Below are 21407 nucleotides of genomic sequence, written 5' to 3'. Positions count from 1 at the left end.
TGAAGACAGGGCTGTATGTGTGTGAATGATGAGCTATTATTTAAGTGTGTAATATTACTCTCTCTCTCTCTGTCAGGCTATGAAAAAGACAAAAGATAGGACATTGACTCCTGAGTGTTGATAGGTCTTAGATTTTTATAGACAGGGTATCTGTAAAACACAATGTGACAACTATTGAAGATGCAAAAAGGGGTTTTCAGAAATATATTTGGTTGACAGATTTGTATTATTATAAAAAGTAATATAAAAATGATTAGAATCTTTAGTATTAGTATGTTACATGCGAGACATACCCAGAAATGTCAGCGTAGACAACTTACAAGAATGTGTTTACCAGGCCGTGATGAAAACATTTTAAAGGAGCTTTAATTCAAACATGCAAAGATATATATTTGAGACAATTACCAACGTTAAAAACATTTGTTACAATATCACAAATAATGTTTCTCGGACTAACACACTGTAGAGTTTCCTATTTACTAAAGAACAATCACTAAGACAAAACACAAAAAGTTGTAATACAATCAGTATACATGGCATTATATATGGAAAACAGGTACATTTTGAAAGATTATGCTGTTGATGTGATTTTTAAAAATTCATTTCTCAATTTAGGATAATACAGTTTATTTTATACTTTACTTAAATTGGATTATTTATCGTAACTCATACCAGGCTAATACACTACCAAGCCCTGCAAACAGCTAGGGACTTAACCCAGAACAGTTGTGGGTCTTTTTTTTCTGGAACAATAAATGATCACGAATACCAATAGGCGTGATTTGATCCTCAAACCTATCAAGACATCCTATAATGCACAGACATATGCAAAAGCATAAAACTCTGACAAGAAAACAATGAAAATCTTAACATGACTACATGCCATGCCATTATTTTAGTTCCCATCCACCCAATGGTTGAATTTGGTACTTTTTCTATGTAGATGCACAAAGCCTCCAAGGGGCTGGAGACATACAACAGGCTAAATTAAAATAAAATTAAAATTCCGTTTCGATCATGTCCTCCAGGGTTGTATGATTTTCGATTTCGGGTGTACATTTTAGCATAAAAAATATATACAGTTTACATATAGATATCTCGTAAAAGTCTGTGTCCATCCGTTGCTCTTCGGAATTCCTTTCTAATGAAGGCGGATCCATATCCTTTATCCCCGGGATGCAGATGGCTTAATGTTGCATATCCTGCGAACGTTTTAAATTACATGAATATGTACATTTGACTTAAATAAAATAATCATTGTTGTCATCGGTTAAAACCCCTATAACTCCTGTTTAATATTACTATAACATTCACAATGTTCAAACAAGTCCCCGCATCCTAAATCTAATATACAGCATATATATATATTTATATATATATATATATATATTTATTTCACGAACTAACCTATAGAAAGGTCCATTAGGAGGGTTTCCCAGATTATCTTTTTAACGGGTCAGTCCGATAACAATTCTGCTGTCCTGCATGTGTGTAACTGCGCTAAAACGAGGCTAACAGTAGGAAACTATCTGTTTCACTAGACTCGTTGAGAAGTTTGCGGCCTTGGCTCAAAAGTCGTGATAGTACGGAATGAGTTTACATAGCCTGGGGGGGGTGACGTTTTTTTTTTTTTTTAGGACTAGACCCCAGCTATATTTAACTCCTAAGTTATTTGGTTCAAACAAAGGGATTGGTGTGGCTAAACATTAGGTACCTTTTGATATTCTAAAATCTCCGGGGGGCTGGCATCTAGATGCTGGGGTGGGGAGGTCTCGACATCGCTGGGCTGATTGACTTTTTAAAACCCTACAGCATCTGTTTTAGACCCTAAAACATAAATTATGTTTTGACATGTTGTTAATGATTCGTAAGTGGCCGTAAGACAAAGACACACTTTTTTGTTTGGGGGTCGGCCTCTGTTTTGACGTATATTGTAAAGAGAGAGAGAGAGAGAGCCTTGAGCGCAGACGCCTGGCCATTTCTGAACACACACCCCGCCCCGTTTTCTTTGTTTTGAAACACACACATACGCATACACTCCAGCACACGCACGCACACACACACGCGCGCGCACATGGCTTTTTCTGCAAGTTTTTTTCTCCGGGGGCATGCTTGGTGATAGAAGTTAAGGACTTATTCCTATCGTTAGAAGGTGAGATACAATTTTAAAACCATTTATTTAATTCAAAATATTTAGTACATACAATTTATAGCCGTTCATAATTAATGTATTTTACTATGCCTTTCTTACAGATATAGGTCCTGGTTAGCCCCTGACCATTATCCGATCGCTAAGACGCTTGCACACTCCCTCAAAGCTCCGTAAGTTTTCCCTCCATGGGTAGATAATCCGTCCGTCATGTAAATCCTGGGGTATGCACCCAGCTTTAATGAATAAGATGGGTAGAAAATGAATCTGTTTAAGTCATAAGTAAAGGCCTTTCATAAAGAGGCTGTCATGATTGACTGTGGCCCATATTTAACACGTATTGCATGTTACCTAAGACTATTGTTGTACATTGAATATCCACTAGCAGATTTGTGTAGCATGCATCTCCACTATATCGGTCATGTTCCTGTGGTCTTTTTAAAAGTTAATAAACCTGTGTGTAAAATGTACACTTTTGTTTCACTGTAGATTTGTTTAAGCCCACCTAGAAACACCTGATTTATCCCACAGCATTAAGGAATAAGCTGTGTATAAAAATATTCTGTTTAAGTCCTAAGTAAAGGCCTTTCCTAAAGAGGCTGTCATGATTGACTGTGGCCCATATTTAACACGTATTGCTTGTTACAGAAGACCCCTGTTGTACATTGAATATCCAATAGCCGATTTTTGGAGCATCTCCACTATATCTGTCATGTTACTGTGGTCTTTTTAAAAGTCAATAAACATGTGTGTAAAATGTACACTTTTGTTTCACTGTAGATTGTTTAAGCCCACCTAGAAACACCTGATTTATCCCACAGCATCAATGAATAAGCTGCGTATAAAATTATTCTGTTTAAGTCATAAGTAAAGGCCTTTCATAAAGAGGCTGTCATGATTGACTGTGGCCCATATTTAACACGTATTGCTTGTTACAGAAGACCCCTGTTGTACATTGAATATCCAATAGCCGATTTTTGGAGCATCTCCACTATATCTGTCATGTTACTGTGGTCTTTTTAAAAGTCAATAAACATGTGTGTAAAATGTACACTTTTGTTTCACTGTAGATTTGTTTAAGCCCACCTAGAAACACCTGATTTATCCCACAGCATTAAGGAATAAGCTGTGTATAAAAATATTCTGTTTAAGTCCTAAGTAAAGGCCTTTCCTAAAGAGGCTGTCATGATTGACTGTGGCCCATATTTAACACGTATTGCTTGTTACAGAAGACCCCTGTTGTACATTGAATATCCAATAGCCGATTTTTGGAGCATCTCCACTATATCTGTCATGTTACTGTGGTCTTTTTAAAAGTCAATAAACATGTGTGTAAAATGTACACTTTTGTTTCACTGTAGATTGTTTAAGCCCCCCTAGAAACACCTGATTTATCCCACAGCATCAATGAATAAGCTGCGTATAAAATTATTCTGTTTAAGTCATAAGTAAAGGCCTTTCATAAAGAGGCTGTCATGATTGACTGTGGCCCATATTTAACACGTATTGCTTGTTACAGAAGACCCCTGTTGTACATTGAATATCCAATAGCCGATTTTTGGAGCATCTCCACTATATCTGTCATGTTACTGTGGTCTTTTTAAAAGTCAATAAACATGTGTGTAAAATGTACACTTTTGTTTCACTGTAGATTGTTTAAGCCCACCTAGAAACACCTGATTTATCCCACAGCATCAATGAATAAGCTGCGTATAAAATTATTCTGTTTAAGTCATAAGTAAAGGCCTTTCATAAAGAGGCTGTCATGATTGACTGTGGCCCATATTTAACACGTATTGCTTGTTACAGAAGACCCCTGTTGTACATTGAATAGCCATCGTAGCGGTTGTCAATAGAGTTTGCCCCCACCCCTAACTAGAGAAAGTACGGTATGATTTCACATAGCACCGGGTTGACGTTTTTTTTTCGCGCTAAAAATCCTCCCAAAGGAATCTTTGACTCCTAAGGTATTTGGTTCAAACATAGGGTATTGGGTGGTGTCTAAACATTAGGTATCTTTTGATATTCTAAAATCTCCGGGGGCTAGCATCTAGATGCTGGGGTGGGGAGGTCTCGACAGGGCTGGGCTGAATGACTTTTTAGCCCACCTAAAAAATAGTTTTTGAAAGGACTTTGTGTTTAGGAGGCTTAAGACCCAATATTATTGTTGAGGGGGTAGGCATCTGTTTTGCCAGATAGTGTAAACCTTGGTTTCAAACGACCCCCCATGCATAGAGAGCCTTGAGCGCAGATGCAAGGGTATTTTTTTAACAAACACCTAGCCCCCTTTTTCTGTTTTTGAAACACACACACACACACACACACAGCCACTACATCATACGCACGCCCATACGCGCGCACATTGCGCAAGTTTTTTTTCTCAGGGACAGACTGCGCTAAGAGTGAACAAACGCGAGAGTTCATAACGTGGTGAGATTCTGCTTTTAAAACCATTTATTTCATTCAAAATATTTAGTACATACATTTTATAGCGTTACATTCTTAAGGTATTTTACGAAGCCTTTCTTACAGATCCAGGGATCTGATGCAACCACCCCCCATTGTCAGTGTCCAGTTGGTCATCAAAATGCCGGGATCTCTTGCCAGGCTCATCAACACTTGGTAAGTTTTCACTCCAGGGGTACATCCTACGTCGGGCCTTTTGGTCCTGGCTATGTCTCAAGAAAAGCCGAGGCCAGCGCCTTAACTGTTCGCGATTTTTGAAGAGAATGTCCAGCTTATTCATAAGTGTTATGAAAATTGGATAATCCACCCATTTAAAACTAAACACAGGAATAAAAAAGTTGACATCTTTGCATGCTCTGGATGCTACTGGAGAATTGACAGACTTTGTAGCATTACCCGCATCATAAACTTCACAGGCTAAAATTGTCACTTTGTTGTCCGGGTTATAGTCCATTGAAGCAATTCTTAGAGCCTTGAGATCACTGCGTCTGAAGACCTGTTCTTCCAACGCATAGCCTGGCACAGCTGTGCCACTCAGGACCTGTTCAATTTTACAAAGAGCCAGCCTGATGTTTAGCCATTCTCTCATGCCCAGAGCAGGAGAAAAACTCCCAGGTTTTGCCTGATAAACGGGTTTGGGGCCACTGGCGTTGAAGATCTTTACCGTAGAATCCTCCGGCTGGAATATGTAAGACATATGGCCCTCACGCGTACCCAAAAATCCTTTAAAACATTCTGGAGCTTCACACAGAACTTCCTCAATGCTTTGTTCACTGGGTTCATGACAAGCCGAGCATAACATACCATAAATTGACATATGTGTCATTTTTGTTTAATATTCAGGGGGTTTATCTTGTACAATCTTAAACATGCATTGTTTTGGGGCTTTATAAGGCTTCTGCAAAGCCAGCCTCTTTGAAATGTTCATTAACAACCCCCAACACTAGACATCCAGGAACAGTTTGACATGACACCTGGTCACTTACTTACCCCAAAAAGCCCCCCCTAACCATCAGGATGTCCTGACCGGAAGCCCAAATATGGGCATGCCCCCTTTCTACAAACCATTGGGGCATCAATCACTACATAGGGTCATAAATCATGATCTTTTTCTGATTTACGACATTGACAACTTGACACTTACCCCAAAGACCCCCACCCCGGCCAGGATGTCCTGACCGGAAGCCCAAATATGGGCATGCCTGCTACAACAGGACATAGGGTCATAAATCATTACATAGGGTCATAAATCAGGCTGGGGTCATAAATCATTACCGGTTGACCTGACAACTGGACCCTTACCCAAAGACCCCCACCTAACCATCAGAATGTCCTGACAGGCAACCCCTTAGGTTCACATAGCGGTCACATAGGCTCACATAGGGTCATCCATCAAATCTTGACGTGTGACATCTACTTTAATCTCTCTCACCCTCCCTGCATTACAAAAACATATTTTAATAAAAAAAAAATCCCTGTCCACCCTCCATTCTATTTTTTTTGGGGGGGGGGGGGAATAATAACAATATTGATTTAAATAATTAATTGTTTATTTAGTGACACCACAAATGTGAATTAATATTTACAAAACAATTTACAAAAAAAAAACACATGACAAAATTGCAACATTTCTGCAGACATGTCAGACCATAATAAATAATACATTTACTTTGTATAGTGCTTTTCATGACATTTAAAAAATCTAAAATAATGATGTACAATAAAAACAACATACATTAAAAATAAATCATGGGTAAACTAACAATATTGTAGACTTGATGCTAAATACAGATTTTTCAGCTTTAGTGTGTATATCGTATCCACTTAGTTATGTTAGGAAGTTTGCCATCTTTATGACCGGCCCTGGTAACTTCACCCCAACTTCTCTTATCCCCAGAACACAGTAACTTTAGAACATAAATTTTAAAATACAGCCCTAGCAGAGCCCCATGTCCCATGGGGACGTCCTCGAGGGCGTGGATGTTCTCCCCATCAAAGGCCAGCGGGATTTCACTCTCATGGTGAAATGGATTTCCGCCGATGTGCAGTAAAGGAGTGAGGAGCGGTGAAATCTGTGTCAACAAAAGTAAGAAAAGATTAATACACATACAATAAACAAAGAACATAACAAATGTTCAGCTGTAGTTTTATATCAGCATGCACACCTATGTTTATGAAGAAACAGATGATTGGTGCATAGGCATACCTTGTCACGGACATAAAGGCCACTCGGGTCCTCATTGAAGAGGTTGGGCAAGAGCAGAATCACTGCTGTGCTCTCGAGTCCTAGTAAAGTAAAGAAACGATCTTACTACACTTGCTAATTTTATGAAAATACATTAGAGAAAGGGAAGGAATAAGAGCAAATCCCTCTTCTGTATTTCCTTCAGGGACTGTCAAAATAGCAGGATGATGTCCTCACCCCTGCCTTGCCTCTCTACCTCTGATAGTCCTTGAATTATCTTTTTGTCTATATCCATTCCATGGACTTGATTCATTTCTGAGAAGATCTGAAAAGATCATTTGCACACATTTGTATGCTAATAGATGTCAGTTTGTATTGACTGCTATGTAGGTTAAATGTACACTTCAAATGCAGCTGTCCTACAACAGATCTGTACCTTCTTCTTGATCCCAATTGCATTGTGTCCATGTTCTGTCCTATAAGAATTTCAAAGGAAGAGAAAATGTGTCAAAGAATAGTCTTACAAGCATTAAAACATATATATATATATATATATTAAATAAATATTGAAAGATAAATGGCATCGACATACAATTGAAAGTAAAATAGAAGAACATATTGGAGAAAGCACTAGCCAATACAGTACTGCCATACAGTAACAGTACTGCCATACAGTAACAGTACTGCCATACAGGCCTAATATCACATTTCAAGATATCTTTGTACACAAATTGTTCAATATTTTATCAGGCTGACTTGAAAGATTATACGCAACATTTTGCTGCGTGGCAATACTGTGTTTGGATTCTGAAGGGCCTTTATACAAAAGAGGTAGTCTAGACACTGTATTAATACCATTATGCATTTGAATCCCATCTACAGCTACCATCTAAGATATTAATTTCCCTCCAAAAGGGGGTGGACATGTAACGTCTCCAAAATGGGACGGTATTGTCCATGCAACGTTTCCAAACTGGGATAGTATTGTCCATGTAACGTTTCCTAAATGGGATAGTATTGTCCATGTACCGTTTCCAAAATGGGATAGTATTGTCCATGTAACGTTTCCAAAATGGGATAGTATTGTCCATGTAACGTTTCCAAAATGGGACAGTATTGTACATGCAACGTTTCCAAAATGGGACAGTATTGTACATGTACCGTTTCCAAAATGGGATAGTATTGTCCATGTAACGTTTCCAAAATGGGACAGTATTGTCCATGTAACGTTTCCAAAATGGGACAGTATTGTACATGTACCGTTTCCAAAATGGGATAGTATTGTCCATGTAACGTTTCCAAAATGGGATAGTATTGTCCATGTAACGTTTCCAAAATGGGATAGTATTGTCCATGTAACGTTTCCAAAATGGGATAGTATTGTCCATGTAACGTTTCCAAAATGGGATAGTATTGTCCATGTAACGTTACCAAAATGGGATAGTATTGTACATGTAACGTTTCCAAAATGGGACAGTATTGTCCATGTAACGTTTCCAAAATGGGACAGTATTGTCCATGTAACGTTTCCAAACTGGGATAGTATTGTCCATGTAACGTTTCCAAAATGGGATAGTATTGTCCATGTAACGTTTCCAAAATGGGATAGTATTGTCCATGTAACGTTTCCAAAATGGGATAGTATTGTCCATGTAACGTTTCCAAAATGGGATAGTATTGTCCATGTAACGTTTCCAAAATGGGATAGTATTGTCCATGTAACGTTTCCAAAATGGGATAGTATTGTCCATGTAACGTTTCCAAAATGGGATAGTATTGTCCTTGTAAATAAATAAAAGATGTATATTTTGTCAGGCTGAATGTTTGAAATATGAGGTGATTTGAGTCATGCTTCTTCAGTAGTGGACTAAAGACAATTAGCACTTGAATCTTGTCAAGAAATACTGGAGTTTTGTCAGATTGTTAATAAAATTGATTATAGATCAATTTATTATACTGCTTTCATGTGTGTATATACACAAACATCTGCAACAATTATCATCTTACATGTATTGTTTTAAACAAGCAGCTTTTTCAACTTGTAGAAAACAGCTGGCTACATTTTGAAGTGCTGCATTTTGATTAAAGTGGGTCACCAACGCAGTAAGTGTAACACAGCTCTTTTTTTGTTAGTCACTTTTTGTTAAATAATACTCTTTCAATTCAGAGCCTGGATTTCCCCCTGAGGCTAATATACATATCATACTGCAATCAATTGAACAGGGCAAAGTATAAGGTAGAACATCATTAAAATACTCCTACTACAATGTTAAAACATTCTACATTGTGACATTATTTCATTGATATCATGAAACAACTTCTTCATGTATGTATTTTCTGATGTTTGATCAGAGATCTTTTATCAGAGTATCTCTTGTCACATTGATCACAGCTATGAGGTTTCTCTCCTGTGTGTTTCCTCTGGTGTGAAGTCAGATGGCTAGATGTAGGAAAACTCTTCTCACATTGATCACAGCTATAAGGCTTCTCTCCTGTGTGTGTTCTCTGGTGCACTATCAGGTTGGTTAGGTGAGTAAAACTCATCCCACATTGATCACAGCTATAAGGTTTCTCTCCAGTGTGTGTTCTCTGGTGTGAAGTCAGCTGGCCAGATGTTGAAAATCTCTTCCCACATTGATCACAGCTATAAGATTTCTCTCCTGTGTGTGTCCGCTGGTGTACTATCAGGCTGTTTAGCTGAGTAAAACTCTTCCCACATTGATCACAGCTATAAGGTTTCTCTCCTGTGTGTGTTCTCTGGTGTATTTTAAGGTCTGATGAATATTTGAAACCTTTCCCACAGTCAGAGCAGCAATGAGATTTCTTCCCTGTGGGTCTCTGCTGGGGTTTCGACGTGGAGAGACTCTTCTCTGCATCTTCAGCATCATGAGGTTGTTGAGGCTCCCCAGAGGATCCACGATAGTTACATCTCTTTCCTGTGTGAACAATAAGTCAGACAGGTGGTTTAAGGCCCACAACAGCAGAAATCCACTGTAAAAGGTGATGTGTAGCCATGATGTTGTACAAACAATGACATCTGTAATGAATGTTCATTATTTGACAATTGTCTTAAGACAGTCAAGTGAACAACAAGTCATATTTGTCTTGTTTTCCCATTAGTAACATCGACGATTGTAGGCTAGAAATACGTTTTAAAGTTGTTGAAATCATAAGCAGTGTGCCAGACAACTTTTGGTCTCCAATATAGGCACCTTTCTGTAGGTCTATGTTGTTGTTAGGTGAAGTTATGGGTCCTACAGTAGGTCTATGTTATTGTTAGGTGAAGTAATGGGTGCTACAGTAGGTCTATGTTGTTGTTAGGTGACGTTATGGGTCCTACAGTAGGTCTATGTTATTGTTAGCCACTTGACATGAAAGGGAAAAATGTAATGCTCTGATCCAGTGGAAATGTCATAAAATACCTGATTACTTCTTATCCCTTATACAAATAGCCGACAGCTGTGTCTGTCCCAAACTCACTGGCGCGGGAAACTCTCAGGGCCCAGAATATTTTATATCAAGTTTCGGACCGACCTAGGTGATAGAACTTGAACCATTGTATCAACTATGTAGACAGGCCATGAGCAGCCAATGTGATTGTGAATGTGAAAGGTTGCTGACTGCTGTTGTAGACTATTACTGGAAACTTCAGGAGCATAACGTCAGAATTTACGAAGGCCAGCCGCAGCGTGAGGAGAATGCTAAGGAAGAGTTTTTTTCTTATGGTTAGGCTATCTTGATCTCTGGTTCCCTCCAGTCATTTGTGTGTCTCAATTATTTAATAAAAACGGGTGATTCCTATGTTGATGATGTAAAGAATATTTGCTGCTCTGTGGTATGTAATGAGGAGCAACCAGACGCTGCACGCATTTATGAAATTGCTTATTCCAGTTACTAATAAGCATGCACCCATTAAGAAAATGACTAAAAGCTGTTAAATCCCAGTGGATTGATGAGGAATTGAAAAATGGTTTGGTCGAGAGGGATGAGGCAAAAGGAATGGCAAATAAGTCTGGCTGTACAACCGATTGGCAAACATCCTGCAAATTGAGAAATCATGTGACTAAACTGAAGAAAAAGAAGAAAAACGACACAATGAAACAAAGATAAATGACATAAAGAATGATAGTAAAAAGCTTTGGAGAACCTTACATAAAATTTTGGGCAAAAATTAACTGAATCAGATGACTCATTCATCAAAGCCCACTACTTTATGATTTTTTCATTGGCAAGATTAGCAAACTTAGGCATGACATACCAGCAACAAAGGCTGATACTACACATCCAAGTATATCTGACCAAATTATGAAATACAAGCATTGTAATTTAGAATTCCGTAAAGTCAGTGTGGAAGAGGTGAAAAAAGTATTGTTGTCTATCAACAATGACAAGCCACCGGGGTCTGACAATCTAGATGGAAAATGACTGAGGATAATAGCGGACTATATTGGCACTCCTATTTTCCGTATCTTTAATTTAAGCCTACTAGAGAGCGTGTTCCCTCAGGCCTGGAGGGAAGCTAAAGTCATTCGACATGTGCTATATTCTGCACAGTTAGCTCCAGGTAAAATGTTGCACTTATTCAGCCATTCTGTGACCAAAAACAAGCTACATATGGACACTACCAAAATAAACTGACTCTGGAAATGACAAAGCGCCTCGTAACCTTGCTGGAAATGGGACAAACAGACCCCTTCTGTGGTAACAGACTGGGACGATTTGTAAAGCAGTTCATTTGTATTCGCTCTCTCGTTGGACTTCGGCTGCATATTTTCCCCCATTTTCTTCAAATCTGAAAATGTTGAAGCCACGCCCATTTCCGGAAGAATTGCATTATGGGCCCTAAAGTACTGCGTGTATACGTCCTATTTTGGCGAATTTAGTATGACATCCGGGAACTTTTGGCATACTAACTACATCATACTATGACCAATAAGCAGACTATATACTCAATTAACATCACAAATAGTGCAGTTAGTATGAGTATTCTAACACAGCTCAGGACTCTGGGCAGCCATTTTGTTTGTTTAAAAACTAGGTTGCCCTTTTAAAAAGCCACTCAACAATCAATCAATCAATCAATCTGCAGTTCAACCAATAACAAAGCCATAATTCCACCCCTGTTTTGGTAATAAGATGATGGATGGGGCTGGAGAAATGTAACTACTCTCTAATTCATAGACAGACCGATGGATACAAGGACTGACCATCCATGATATCAACATTATAGTTTTAACCATGGTGAGGCTATACAGTGTTGACTTACATTGTTTCTAAACATTGGAGTAAAAAAAGCTTATTTGGGGTTCTGATGGGGTAAAAACAGTTGAACTAAGCTCATGAGGCATGTGTTATATTCTTCAAGAATCAATGGCTATAAATAAATAATTTAAAGTCAAAATATGGATGTAGCAATTGCACATTTCCCCTTTAACAACAAACATCAGTTCAACAACAGCAGAGTTTGTGCCTCTGTTTTTAAGACAGTACTTACGAGTGTTACGTTCATCTTTAGACCCGGATGCCTGAAGATGCGTTTGGGAAACCGGGACCAGATATCCAGTTTCGTCCTCTTCATTTTTCGATGTGACAGTCATCTCACCCTCCTCTTCTTTCACTGAAACGTCGTCGTCCTCCTCTTCCTCTGTAACGTCTTTCTCTACTTCTTTCACGGTAACAGCCTCACCTTCTACTTGTTTTTGTATAACAGCCCCCTCTTCCTCCTCTCCCTCTTTCACGAGAGCTTCTTTCTCCATCCAGCAGACCGCCTCTTCTTCAACAGGAACGAGGTTAAGTTTGAGACTGGAGCTATGAGGCATGTACTGAAGTCGCTAAGCGGTATAATTCAAAGGAGTGTCACTTTATCAGCAGCACGTGATCAATGACGTCTGAAGAATCATTTCGTCGAACACCTGATTGGTTTGGTATTGGGCTCGTTCGACATTGCAGCCGACAGTGCAGGTGGCTGCTGACTGCCGACTGACTAATTTACAAATCACCTTGCATCCTAAATAACTACTCATTATTATTTATAAATCAGTCAGCCAGTCACCGTTTACCCACAACGCAGCATGGATTTGATGCTCTCGAACACGGCCAGTGGTTTAATATATGATATAATGGCTGCGCTGCTACGACGTGTGACTTCATCTATAAAATGTGGCTGTTCTAAATTCTAAATTCTCAAAGCCTTGAGTAATGAACCTATTTTTGACACAATTGGCTGGAAAGAGACAATGATTCAGGAAGCTTTGTTTCCCCATCACTACTTTTCAGCATGTTTTCTGTGAATTAGACTACGGGAGTTTTGTAACTTTTTCTCCGGTAGTTGGTCTCGCTGACCATAACCGTGCTGGTTGGCTACGCTGGTTAGGCTAATAGCTAGTTGGCCAAATAGCTAACGTTAGCTGGCTGGCTAACTGCATATAGATAACTGCATATAGCTAATGTTAGCTGCCTGGCTAATATTACTGCATATAGCTAATGTTAGCTGGCTGGCTAAGTTAACTGCATATAGCTAATGTTAGCTGGCTAAGATAACTGCATATAGCTAACATTAGCTGGCTTGCTAAGATAACTGCATATAGCTCATGTTAGCTGGCTGGCTAAGATAACTGCATATAGCTAACGTTAGCTGGCTGGCTAAGATAACTGCATATAGCTAACGTTAGCTGGCTGGCTAAGATAACTGCATATAGCTAATGTTAGCTAGCTGGCTAAGATAACTGCATATAGCTAATGTTAGCTAGCTGGCTAAGATAACTGCATATAGCTAATGTTAGCTAGCTGGCTAACATAACTGCATATAGCTAATGTTAGCTGGCTGGCTAAGTTAACTGCATATAGCTAATGTTAGCTGGCTAAGATAACTGCATATAGCTAATGTTAGCTGGCTAAGATAACTGCATATAGCTAACATTAGCTGGCTTGCTAAGATAACTGCATATAGCTAACGTTATCTAGTTGGCTAAGATAACTGCATATAGCTAATGTTAGCTAGCTGGCTAACATAACTGCATATAGCTAATGTTAGCTGGCTGGCTAAGTTAACTGCATATAGCTAATGTTAGCTGGCTAAGATAACTGCATATAGCTAATGTTAGCTGGCTAAGATAACTGCATATAGCTAACATTAGCTGGCTTGCTAAGATAACTGCATATAGCTCATGTTAGCTGGCTGGCTAAGATAACTGCATATAGCTCATGTTAGCTGGCTGGCTAAGATAACTGCATATAGCTAACATTCTTTGATATTTGGTTAGATGGCATTATGTATTTACAGAACTGTGGTTTACTTTAATCACTCAAGTTATGAGTGCAAATTATTAGTTTAATTTAAAGTTATAAATTTTAAGTTATTTCTCTTGTAGTATACATCATAGGGAATAGGCTGGTCGTCCATATTACTTCACACCTGACTTTGGCATTCTTCTAAATTCTGATTGGTTTAGTGTGATAACTCCAAAAATAGAACTGTGAGGTGTTATTTTGCATTGGAAATGCTGGAAATGGAAATGGAACATTGGAAATGTTTTAATATTTTATTTTATATTTTATAAACGATCCTACACATACAAACAACCTCATAGAAACATTAATTAACTACATCACACCTGTCCAGACCCACTAGAACACACCTCCATCTCCATTAACTACATCACACCTGCCCAGATCCACTAGAACACACCTCCATCTCCATTAACTACATCACACCTGCCCAGACCCACTAGAACACACCTCCATCTCCATTAACTACATCACACCTGTCCAGACCCACTAGAACACACCTCCATCTCCATTAACTACATCACACCTGCCCAGACCCACTGGAACACAGCCCTCTCTCCTCTGCCAACTCACTTTCAACTTTTAGATAATAAAGCATTTGACCTTTCTATTGAATTAACAACAGAGGATTGGTTGATTTCCAGGTTTAATTAAGTATAATATTTCAGATGATTGATGAGAAAAGTATCGTCCAACTCTGGGGTATCTCACTGCACCCTCAAATGCCATGTTTTGAAATATACAGACAGACAGATTAAAAGTAATTTAACATTGTATAACTGTACTTCTGACAGCCAACTTTCTAACTCCGGTTATAACTTTATGACATCATAACATTCCCAGAAGGATTATTGAGTCATTGTTAGTTTTACACTGAAGACATGACTCTGCCGTTGTGCTGTAGAATTTGTGAATTTTGTCTCTTGTATAATTAAGGGACTATCATTTGTCCCAACATCACAGGCCACAGACTTTGATGCAGTTAAAGACTTCCAAAAGTGTTTCCGCAGTTTAAGATCAAATGAGTTTTTTTAATGGTGTTTCTCCCTGTGCACCTGCCAATGTGAATCCTTTGAACGAGACAAGTTACCAGACAGGACATATTGCTAATGTTCTTTCCATTAATAACCTGAATGACAATTAGCTTGTGGGCGGTGGTGGTGATGGCGTCCTATTCGATGACGTCGTCCATCAGGATTCCCCCAAAAAAAGAACGCTCTGGATTGATCACTGGAGTCAGATGTGAAGGAGGAGGTTGATCATCAGGAGTCAGATATGAAGGAGGAGGTTGATCATCAGGAGTCAGATGTGAAGGTGGAGGTTGATCATCAGGAGTCAGATGTGAAGGAGGAGGTTGATCACTGGAGTCAGATGTGAAGGAGGAGGTTGATCATCAGGAGTCAGATGTGAAGGAGGAGATTGATCATCAGGAGTCAGATGTGAAGGAGGAGGTTGATCACTGGAGTCAGATGTGAAGGAGGAGGTTGATCATCAGGAGTCAGATGTGAAGGAGGAGGTTGATCATCAGGAGTCAGTTGTGAAGGAGGAGGTTGATCATCAGGAGTCAGATGTGAAGGAGGAGGTTGATCATCAGGAGTCAGATGTGAAGGAGGAGGTTGATCACTGGAGTCAGATGTGAAGGAGGAGGTTGATCATCAGGAGTCAGATGTGAAGGAGGAGATTGATCATCAGGAGTCAGATGTGAAGGAGGAGGTTGATCACTGGAGTCAGATGTGAAGGAGGAGGTTGATCATCAGGAGTCAGATGTGAAGGAGGAGGTTGATCATCGGGAGTCAGTTGTGAAGGAGGAGGTTGATCATCAGGAGTCAGATGTGAAAGAGGAGGTTGATCATCAGGAGTCAGATGTGAAGGAGGAAGTTGATCATCAGGAGTCAGGTGTGAAGGAGGAGGTTGATCATCAGTGAACCTCTAGGATTGTGGCTGGGCTGGTGTTTCCACTTCCAGCTTGGTCATATATTTTGAAACATTGAATGTTGATACTGTGAAACTATGTTAAATATTTGTACCTCCTGTTTCATGAAGTGATGTCACTAAGTACTGCCCCTATATATACAATGCATTCGGAAAGCATTCAGACCCCTTCACTTTTTCCACATTTTGTTATGTTACAGCCTTATTCTAAAATGGATTTAATAATTTTTTCCCTCATCAATCTACACACAATACCCAATAATGACATCACAATACCCCATAAGACATCACATTGCCCCATAAAGACATCACAATACCCCATAATTACAAAGCAAAAACAGGTAAACAAATTTAAAAAATTGATTTTCTTTAAAAAACAAGGACATTTCAAAGTGACCCCAAACTTTTGAATGGTAGTGTACTATTACATCTACATGATGTATTGTTACACCATGTTAGAGCAGTATAGACCTAGTCTGTTCATTATATACATCTACATGATGTATTGTTACACCTCGTAGGAGCAGTATAGACCTAGTCTGTTCATTATATACATCTACATGATGTATTGTTACACAATGTAGGAGCAGTATAGACCTAGTCTGTTCATTATATACATCTACATGATGTATTGTTACACCATGTAGGAGCAGTATAGACCTAGTCTGTTCATTATATACATCTACTTGATGTATTGTTACACCATGTAGGAGCAGTATGGACCTAGTCTGTTCATTATATACATCTACATGATGTATTGTTACACCATGTAGGAGCAGTATAGACCTAGTCTGTTCATTATATACATCTACATGATGTATTGTTACACCATGTAGGAGCAGTATAGACCTAGTCTGTTCATTATATACATCTACATGATGTATTGTTACACCATGTAGGAGCAGTATGGACCTAGTCTGTTCATTATATACATCTACATGATGTATTGTTACACCATGTAGGAGCAGTATAGACCTAGTCTGTTCATTATATAGGAGCAGTATAGACCTAGTCTGTTCATTATATAGGAGCAGTATAGACCTAGTCTGTTCATTATATAGGAGCAGTATAGACCTAGTCTGTTCATTATATACATCTACATGATGTATTGTTACACCATGTAGGAGCAGTATAGACCTAGTCTGTTCATTATATACATCTACATGATGTATTGTTACTTCGAGTAGGAGCAGTATAGACCTCGTCTGTTCATTATATACATCTATAGGATGTATTGTTACACCATGTAGGAGCAGTATGGACCTAGTCTGTTCATTATATACATCTACATGATGTATTGTTACACCTCGTAGGAGCAGTATAGACCTAACCCTTTCACTCCCTCTCTCCCTTTTCACTCCCTCTCTCCGGCTCTCTCCCTTTTCACTCCCTCTCTCCGCCTCTCTCCCTTTTCACTCCCTCTCTCCGCCTCTCTCCCTTTTCTCGCCCTCTCTCCGCCTCTCTCCCTTTTCACTCCCTCTCTCCGCCTCTCTCCCTTTTCACTCCCCTCTTCCGCCTCTCTCCCTTTTCACTCCCTCTCTCCGCCTCTCTCCCTTTTCACTCCCCTCTCTCCGCCTCTCTCCCTTTTCACTCCCCTCTCTCCCTTTTCACTCCCCTCTCTCCGCCTCTCTCCCTTTTTCACTCCTCTCTCCGCCTCTCTCCCTTTTCACTCCCTCTCTCCGCCTCTCTCCCTTTTCACTCCCTCTCTCCGCCTCTCTCCCTTTTCACTCCCTCTCTCCGCCTCTCTCCCTTTTCACTCCCTCTCTCCGCCTCTCTCCCTTTTCACTCCCTCTCTCCGCCTCTCTCCCTTTTCACTCCCTCTCTCCGCCTCTCTCCCTTTTCACTCCCTCTCTCCGCCTCTCTCCCTTTTCACTCCCTCTCTCCGCCTCTCTCCCTTTTCACTCCCTCTCTCCGCCTCTCTCCCTTTTCACCCTCTCTCTCCGCCTCTCTCCCTTTTCACTCCCTCTCTCCGCCTCTCTCCCTTTTCACTCCCTCTCTCCGCCTCTCTCCCTTTTCACTCCCTCTCTCCGCCTCTCTCCCTTTTCACTCCCCCTCTCCGCCTCTCTCCCTTTTCATTCCCTCTCTCTCCCTTTTCACTCCGCCTCTCTCCCTTTTCACTCCCTCTCCCTCTCTAAGAACTTCCCATTTGAATCAATAAGGATTGCAGTTGTGGGTGACTATCTGGGTGGAGCAGACTGGGAGGCTGGTATTCTGACCTGGGCTGGAGCAGACTGAGAGGCTGGTATTCTGAACTGTGCTGGAGCAGACTGGGAGGCTGGTATTCTGACCTGGGCTGGAGCACACTGTGTTGGAGCAGACTGAGAGGCTGGTATTCTGACCTGTGTTGGAGCAGACTGGGAGGCTGGTATTCTTACCTTTGCTGGAGCAGACTGGGAGGCTGGTATTCTGACCTGGGCTGGAGCACACTGTGCTGGAGCAGACTGAGAGGCTGGTAAGTTGACCTGGGCTAGAGCAGACTGGGAGGCTGGTATTCTGACCTGGGCTGGAGCAGACTGGGAGGCTGGTTTTCTGACCTGGGCTGGAGCACACTGTGTTGGAGCAGACTGGGAGGCTGGTATTCTGACCTGGGCTGGAGCAGACTGGGAGGCTGGTTTTCTGACCTGGGCTGGAGCAGACTGGGAGGCTGGTGTTCTGACCTGGGCGGGAGCAGACTGGGAGGCTGGTTTTCTGACCTGGGCTGGATCAGACTGGGAGGCTGGTGTTCTGACCTGGGCTGGATCAGACTGGGAGGCTGGTATTCTGACCTGGGCTGGAGCACACTGTGCTGGAGCAGACTGGGAGACTGGTATTCTGACCTGTCCTGGAGCAGACTGGGAGACTGGTATTTTGACCTGGGCTGGAGCAGACTGTGTTGGAGCAGGCTGAGAGGCTGGTTGACTGACCTGGGCTGGAGCAGACTGAGAGGCTGGTTGGCTGACCTGGGCTGGAGCACACGGTGCTGGAGCAGACTGGGAGACTGGTATTCTGACCTGTGCTGGAGCAGACTGGGAGACTGGTATTCTGACCTGGTTGGAGCAGACTGGTAGGCTGGTGCAGTGTCATCAGGCTGTGTGGTGGAGGCCATCCTGTTCTCGGGTTCTGCTTGTGTTATGCCAACCACCAGGTCATTATAACCACCAGGTCATTATAACCACCAGGTCATTATTACCACCAGGTCATTAGAACCACCAGGTCATTATTACCACCAGGTCATTATTACCACCAGGTCATTAGAACCACCAGGTCATTAGAACCACCAGGTCATTAGAAACACCAGGTCATTATTACCACCAGGTCATTATAACCACCAGGTCATTATTACCACCAGGTCATTATAACCACCAGGTCATTATAACCACCAGGTCATTATAACCACCAGGTCATTATAACCACCAGGTCATTTTTACCACCAGGTCATTAGAACCACCAGGTCATTAGAACCACCAGGTCATTAGAACCACCAGGTCATTAGAACCACCAGGTCAGGGAGAAGAGCCTCACTCTGACCTCTGTCGAGTTGAAGTATCTGCTCTCCAGTTGAAATTTCAGCTCTGGTGCAGATGTGCCCATCTGCTCTCCAGGTGTAGACCCAGGGGGCCCGTTAAGAAACCTTTTAGGACATTTCGAGATGACAGATGTTTGTGTTTGGTCTATTAATGTACCTGTGAGTTGATATTTGTATCATTTTTGCATTTTTGACAAAATTAGACTCCTTTAAAGGACAAATTCTTATTTTCAATGATGGACTAAGAACAGTGGGTTAACTGTCTCTCTGTCTGTCTGTCTGTCTGTCTGTCTGTCTGTCTGTCTGTCTGTCTGTCTCTATCTCTCTCACATTCTCTCTCTCTCTCTTTCTCTACGATTAGGTATTCTGCCACTGTGTACTCAAAGTTTAGGGCCAAATATCATTCTAGTTTGCTCTGTTTTTTTGTTAATTCTTTCCAATGTGTCAAGTAATTATCTTTTTGTTTTCTCATGATTTGGTTGCGTCTAATTGTGCTGTTGTCCAGGGGCTCTGTGGGGTGTGTTTATGTTTGTGAACAGAGCACAATGACCAGCTTGCTTAGGGGACTCTTCTCCAGGTTCATCTCTCTGTAGGTGATGGCTTTGTTAATGGCCCATACCCTCCCCATCACCAATCAGCCCTGCCATTGTTTGTATTCATACTGTTTTGTAAAGAATGGCTTCTTGTCTGTTAGGTTGTATTCCACTGGGAAAGTGATTACAGTTTTCCTCAGTCGCTTTGGTGCATTTCTTAGATCAAAAGTGCAATTCTTGATACGACTTGTACAAATTCCAAATCATCTAGTCACTTGTGCACATCATTAAAGCAATTTCTTATTCCTTTGAACAAATTGCAATTGATAATGTACAAGTGTCAGCTTTTTTCCACATTATCAATTGCTCACGTCATGTTGATCAAAATATAGTAGATGGTTCTCTGTTGAATAGTCTTACCCCTCAAAACATCTAGGCATTAGTTCCTTGCATAAGCCATTACATGCAAAATTGTTGAACTATTTGTCATAAACTGTCAAGCATAGTTTTACACATTTCTATAAGACCTTTTGTACAAAAACGTGAACTGATGAATCGTGCAGGTGAAATTGACCCTCACTCATGAAGGAATGAAGTTTTGATTTACATAGCCTGCAATTGTGACAATCACTGCATTCAAACCTGTGTAGATCAGTCAATTTTTAATATACAGACTTAAAACTCAGGATTCTGTAACAGCATACTCCATTCAAGATATGTGTTTACTGTGACAACCAGAAGTGCCTTAAGATGGTGTCATAGATGCTGTTTTGAAGGGGTAAAAGGTCAGAACTTTTCAAAACTTCATATATGTGATTAGACAACCCCCGTGAACTGTAAATCAGTCATTTCTCCCAACAGATGTCAAAGAAAAGCTCTCACACACACACACAGCAGGGATGGAGTGAAAAAGTGTGGTGCTTAACGACACACAAAGCCTGCAATGGCATTACTATTATCTCCAGGCCGTGCCGAGTTCAACGAGATGCCCCGCTTGACCGTAGCTCACTCGGTCTGAGCTCAGCCACAGTGACAGCAAAACGGACCCAGAGCTGTCTGTCTGTCTGTCTGTCTGTCTGTCTCTGTCTGTCTCTGTCTGTCTGTCTGTCTCTGTCTGTCTGTCTGTCTGTCTGTCTGTCTGTCTCTGTCTGTCTGTCTGTCTGTCTGTCTCTGTCTGTGTCTGTGTCTGTCGGTCTCTGTCTGTTTCTGTGTCTGTCTGTCTGTCTGTCTGTCTGTCTGTCTGTCTCTCTCTCTCTCTATCTCTCTCACATTCTCTCTCTCTCTCTTTCTCTACGATTAGATTGTAAAGTCTCTCCCTATCTCTCTCTTTTGGATAACTTTAGGAAATAG

General features: G+C 40.7%; 1 protein-coding gene and 1 long non-coding RNA gene across 2 annotated transcripts; one reads left to right on the top strand and one right to left on the bottom strand.

Moving 5' to 3' along the window:
• The first annotated feature begins 1581 nt into the window (after window positions 1-1581).
• Window positions 1582-3781, top strand: LOC129839947 (uncharacterized). Its single transcript, XR_008757118.1, has 2 exons — window positions 1582-2152; window positions 2254-3781. It is a non-coding gene; the product is annotated as an uncharacterized LOC129839947 (long non-coding RNA).
• Window positions 3782-8486: 4705 nt separating this feature from the next.
• Window positions 8487-12762, bottom strand: LOC129839933 (zinc finger protein 239-like). The gene is made up of 2 exons (XM_055907657.1): window positions 12295-12762; window positions 8487-9736 (listed from the first exon to the last, which is right to left on the bottom strand). The coding sequence occupies exons 1-2, from the start codon at window positions 12617-12619 to the stop codon at window positions 9123-9125; spliced, it is 939 nt and encodes a 312-aa protein (XP_055763632.1). The 5' UTR covers window positions 12620-12762; the 3' UTR covers window positions 8487-9122.
• Between the last annotated feature and the right edge of the window lie 8645 nt (window positions 12763-21407).

Source organism: Salvelinus fontinalis, chromosome 40, assembly GCF_029448725.1.
Source record: "Salvelinus fontinalis isolate EN_2023a chromosome 40, ASM2944872v1, whole genome shotgun sequence".
Classification (NCBI taxonomy): Eukaryota; Metazoa; Chordata; class Actinopteri; order Salmoniformes; family Salmonidae; genus Salvelinus; species Salvelinus fontinalis.
The sequence above is the reverse complement of the archived record's forward strand: the minus strand, read 5'-3'. Positions and strand labels throughout refer to the sequence as shown.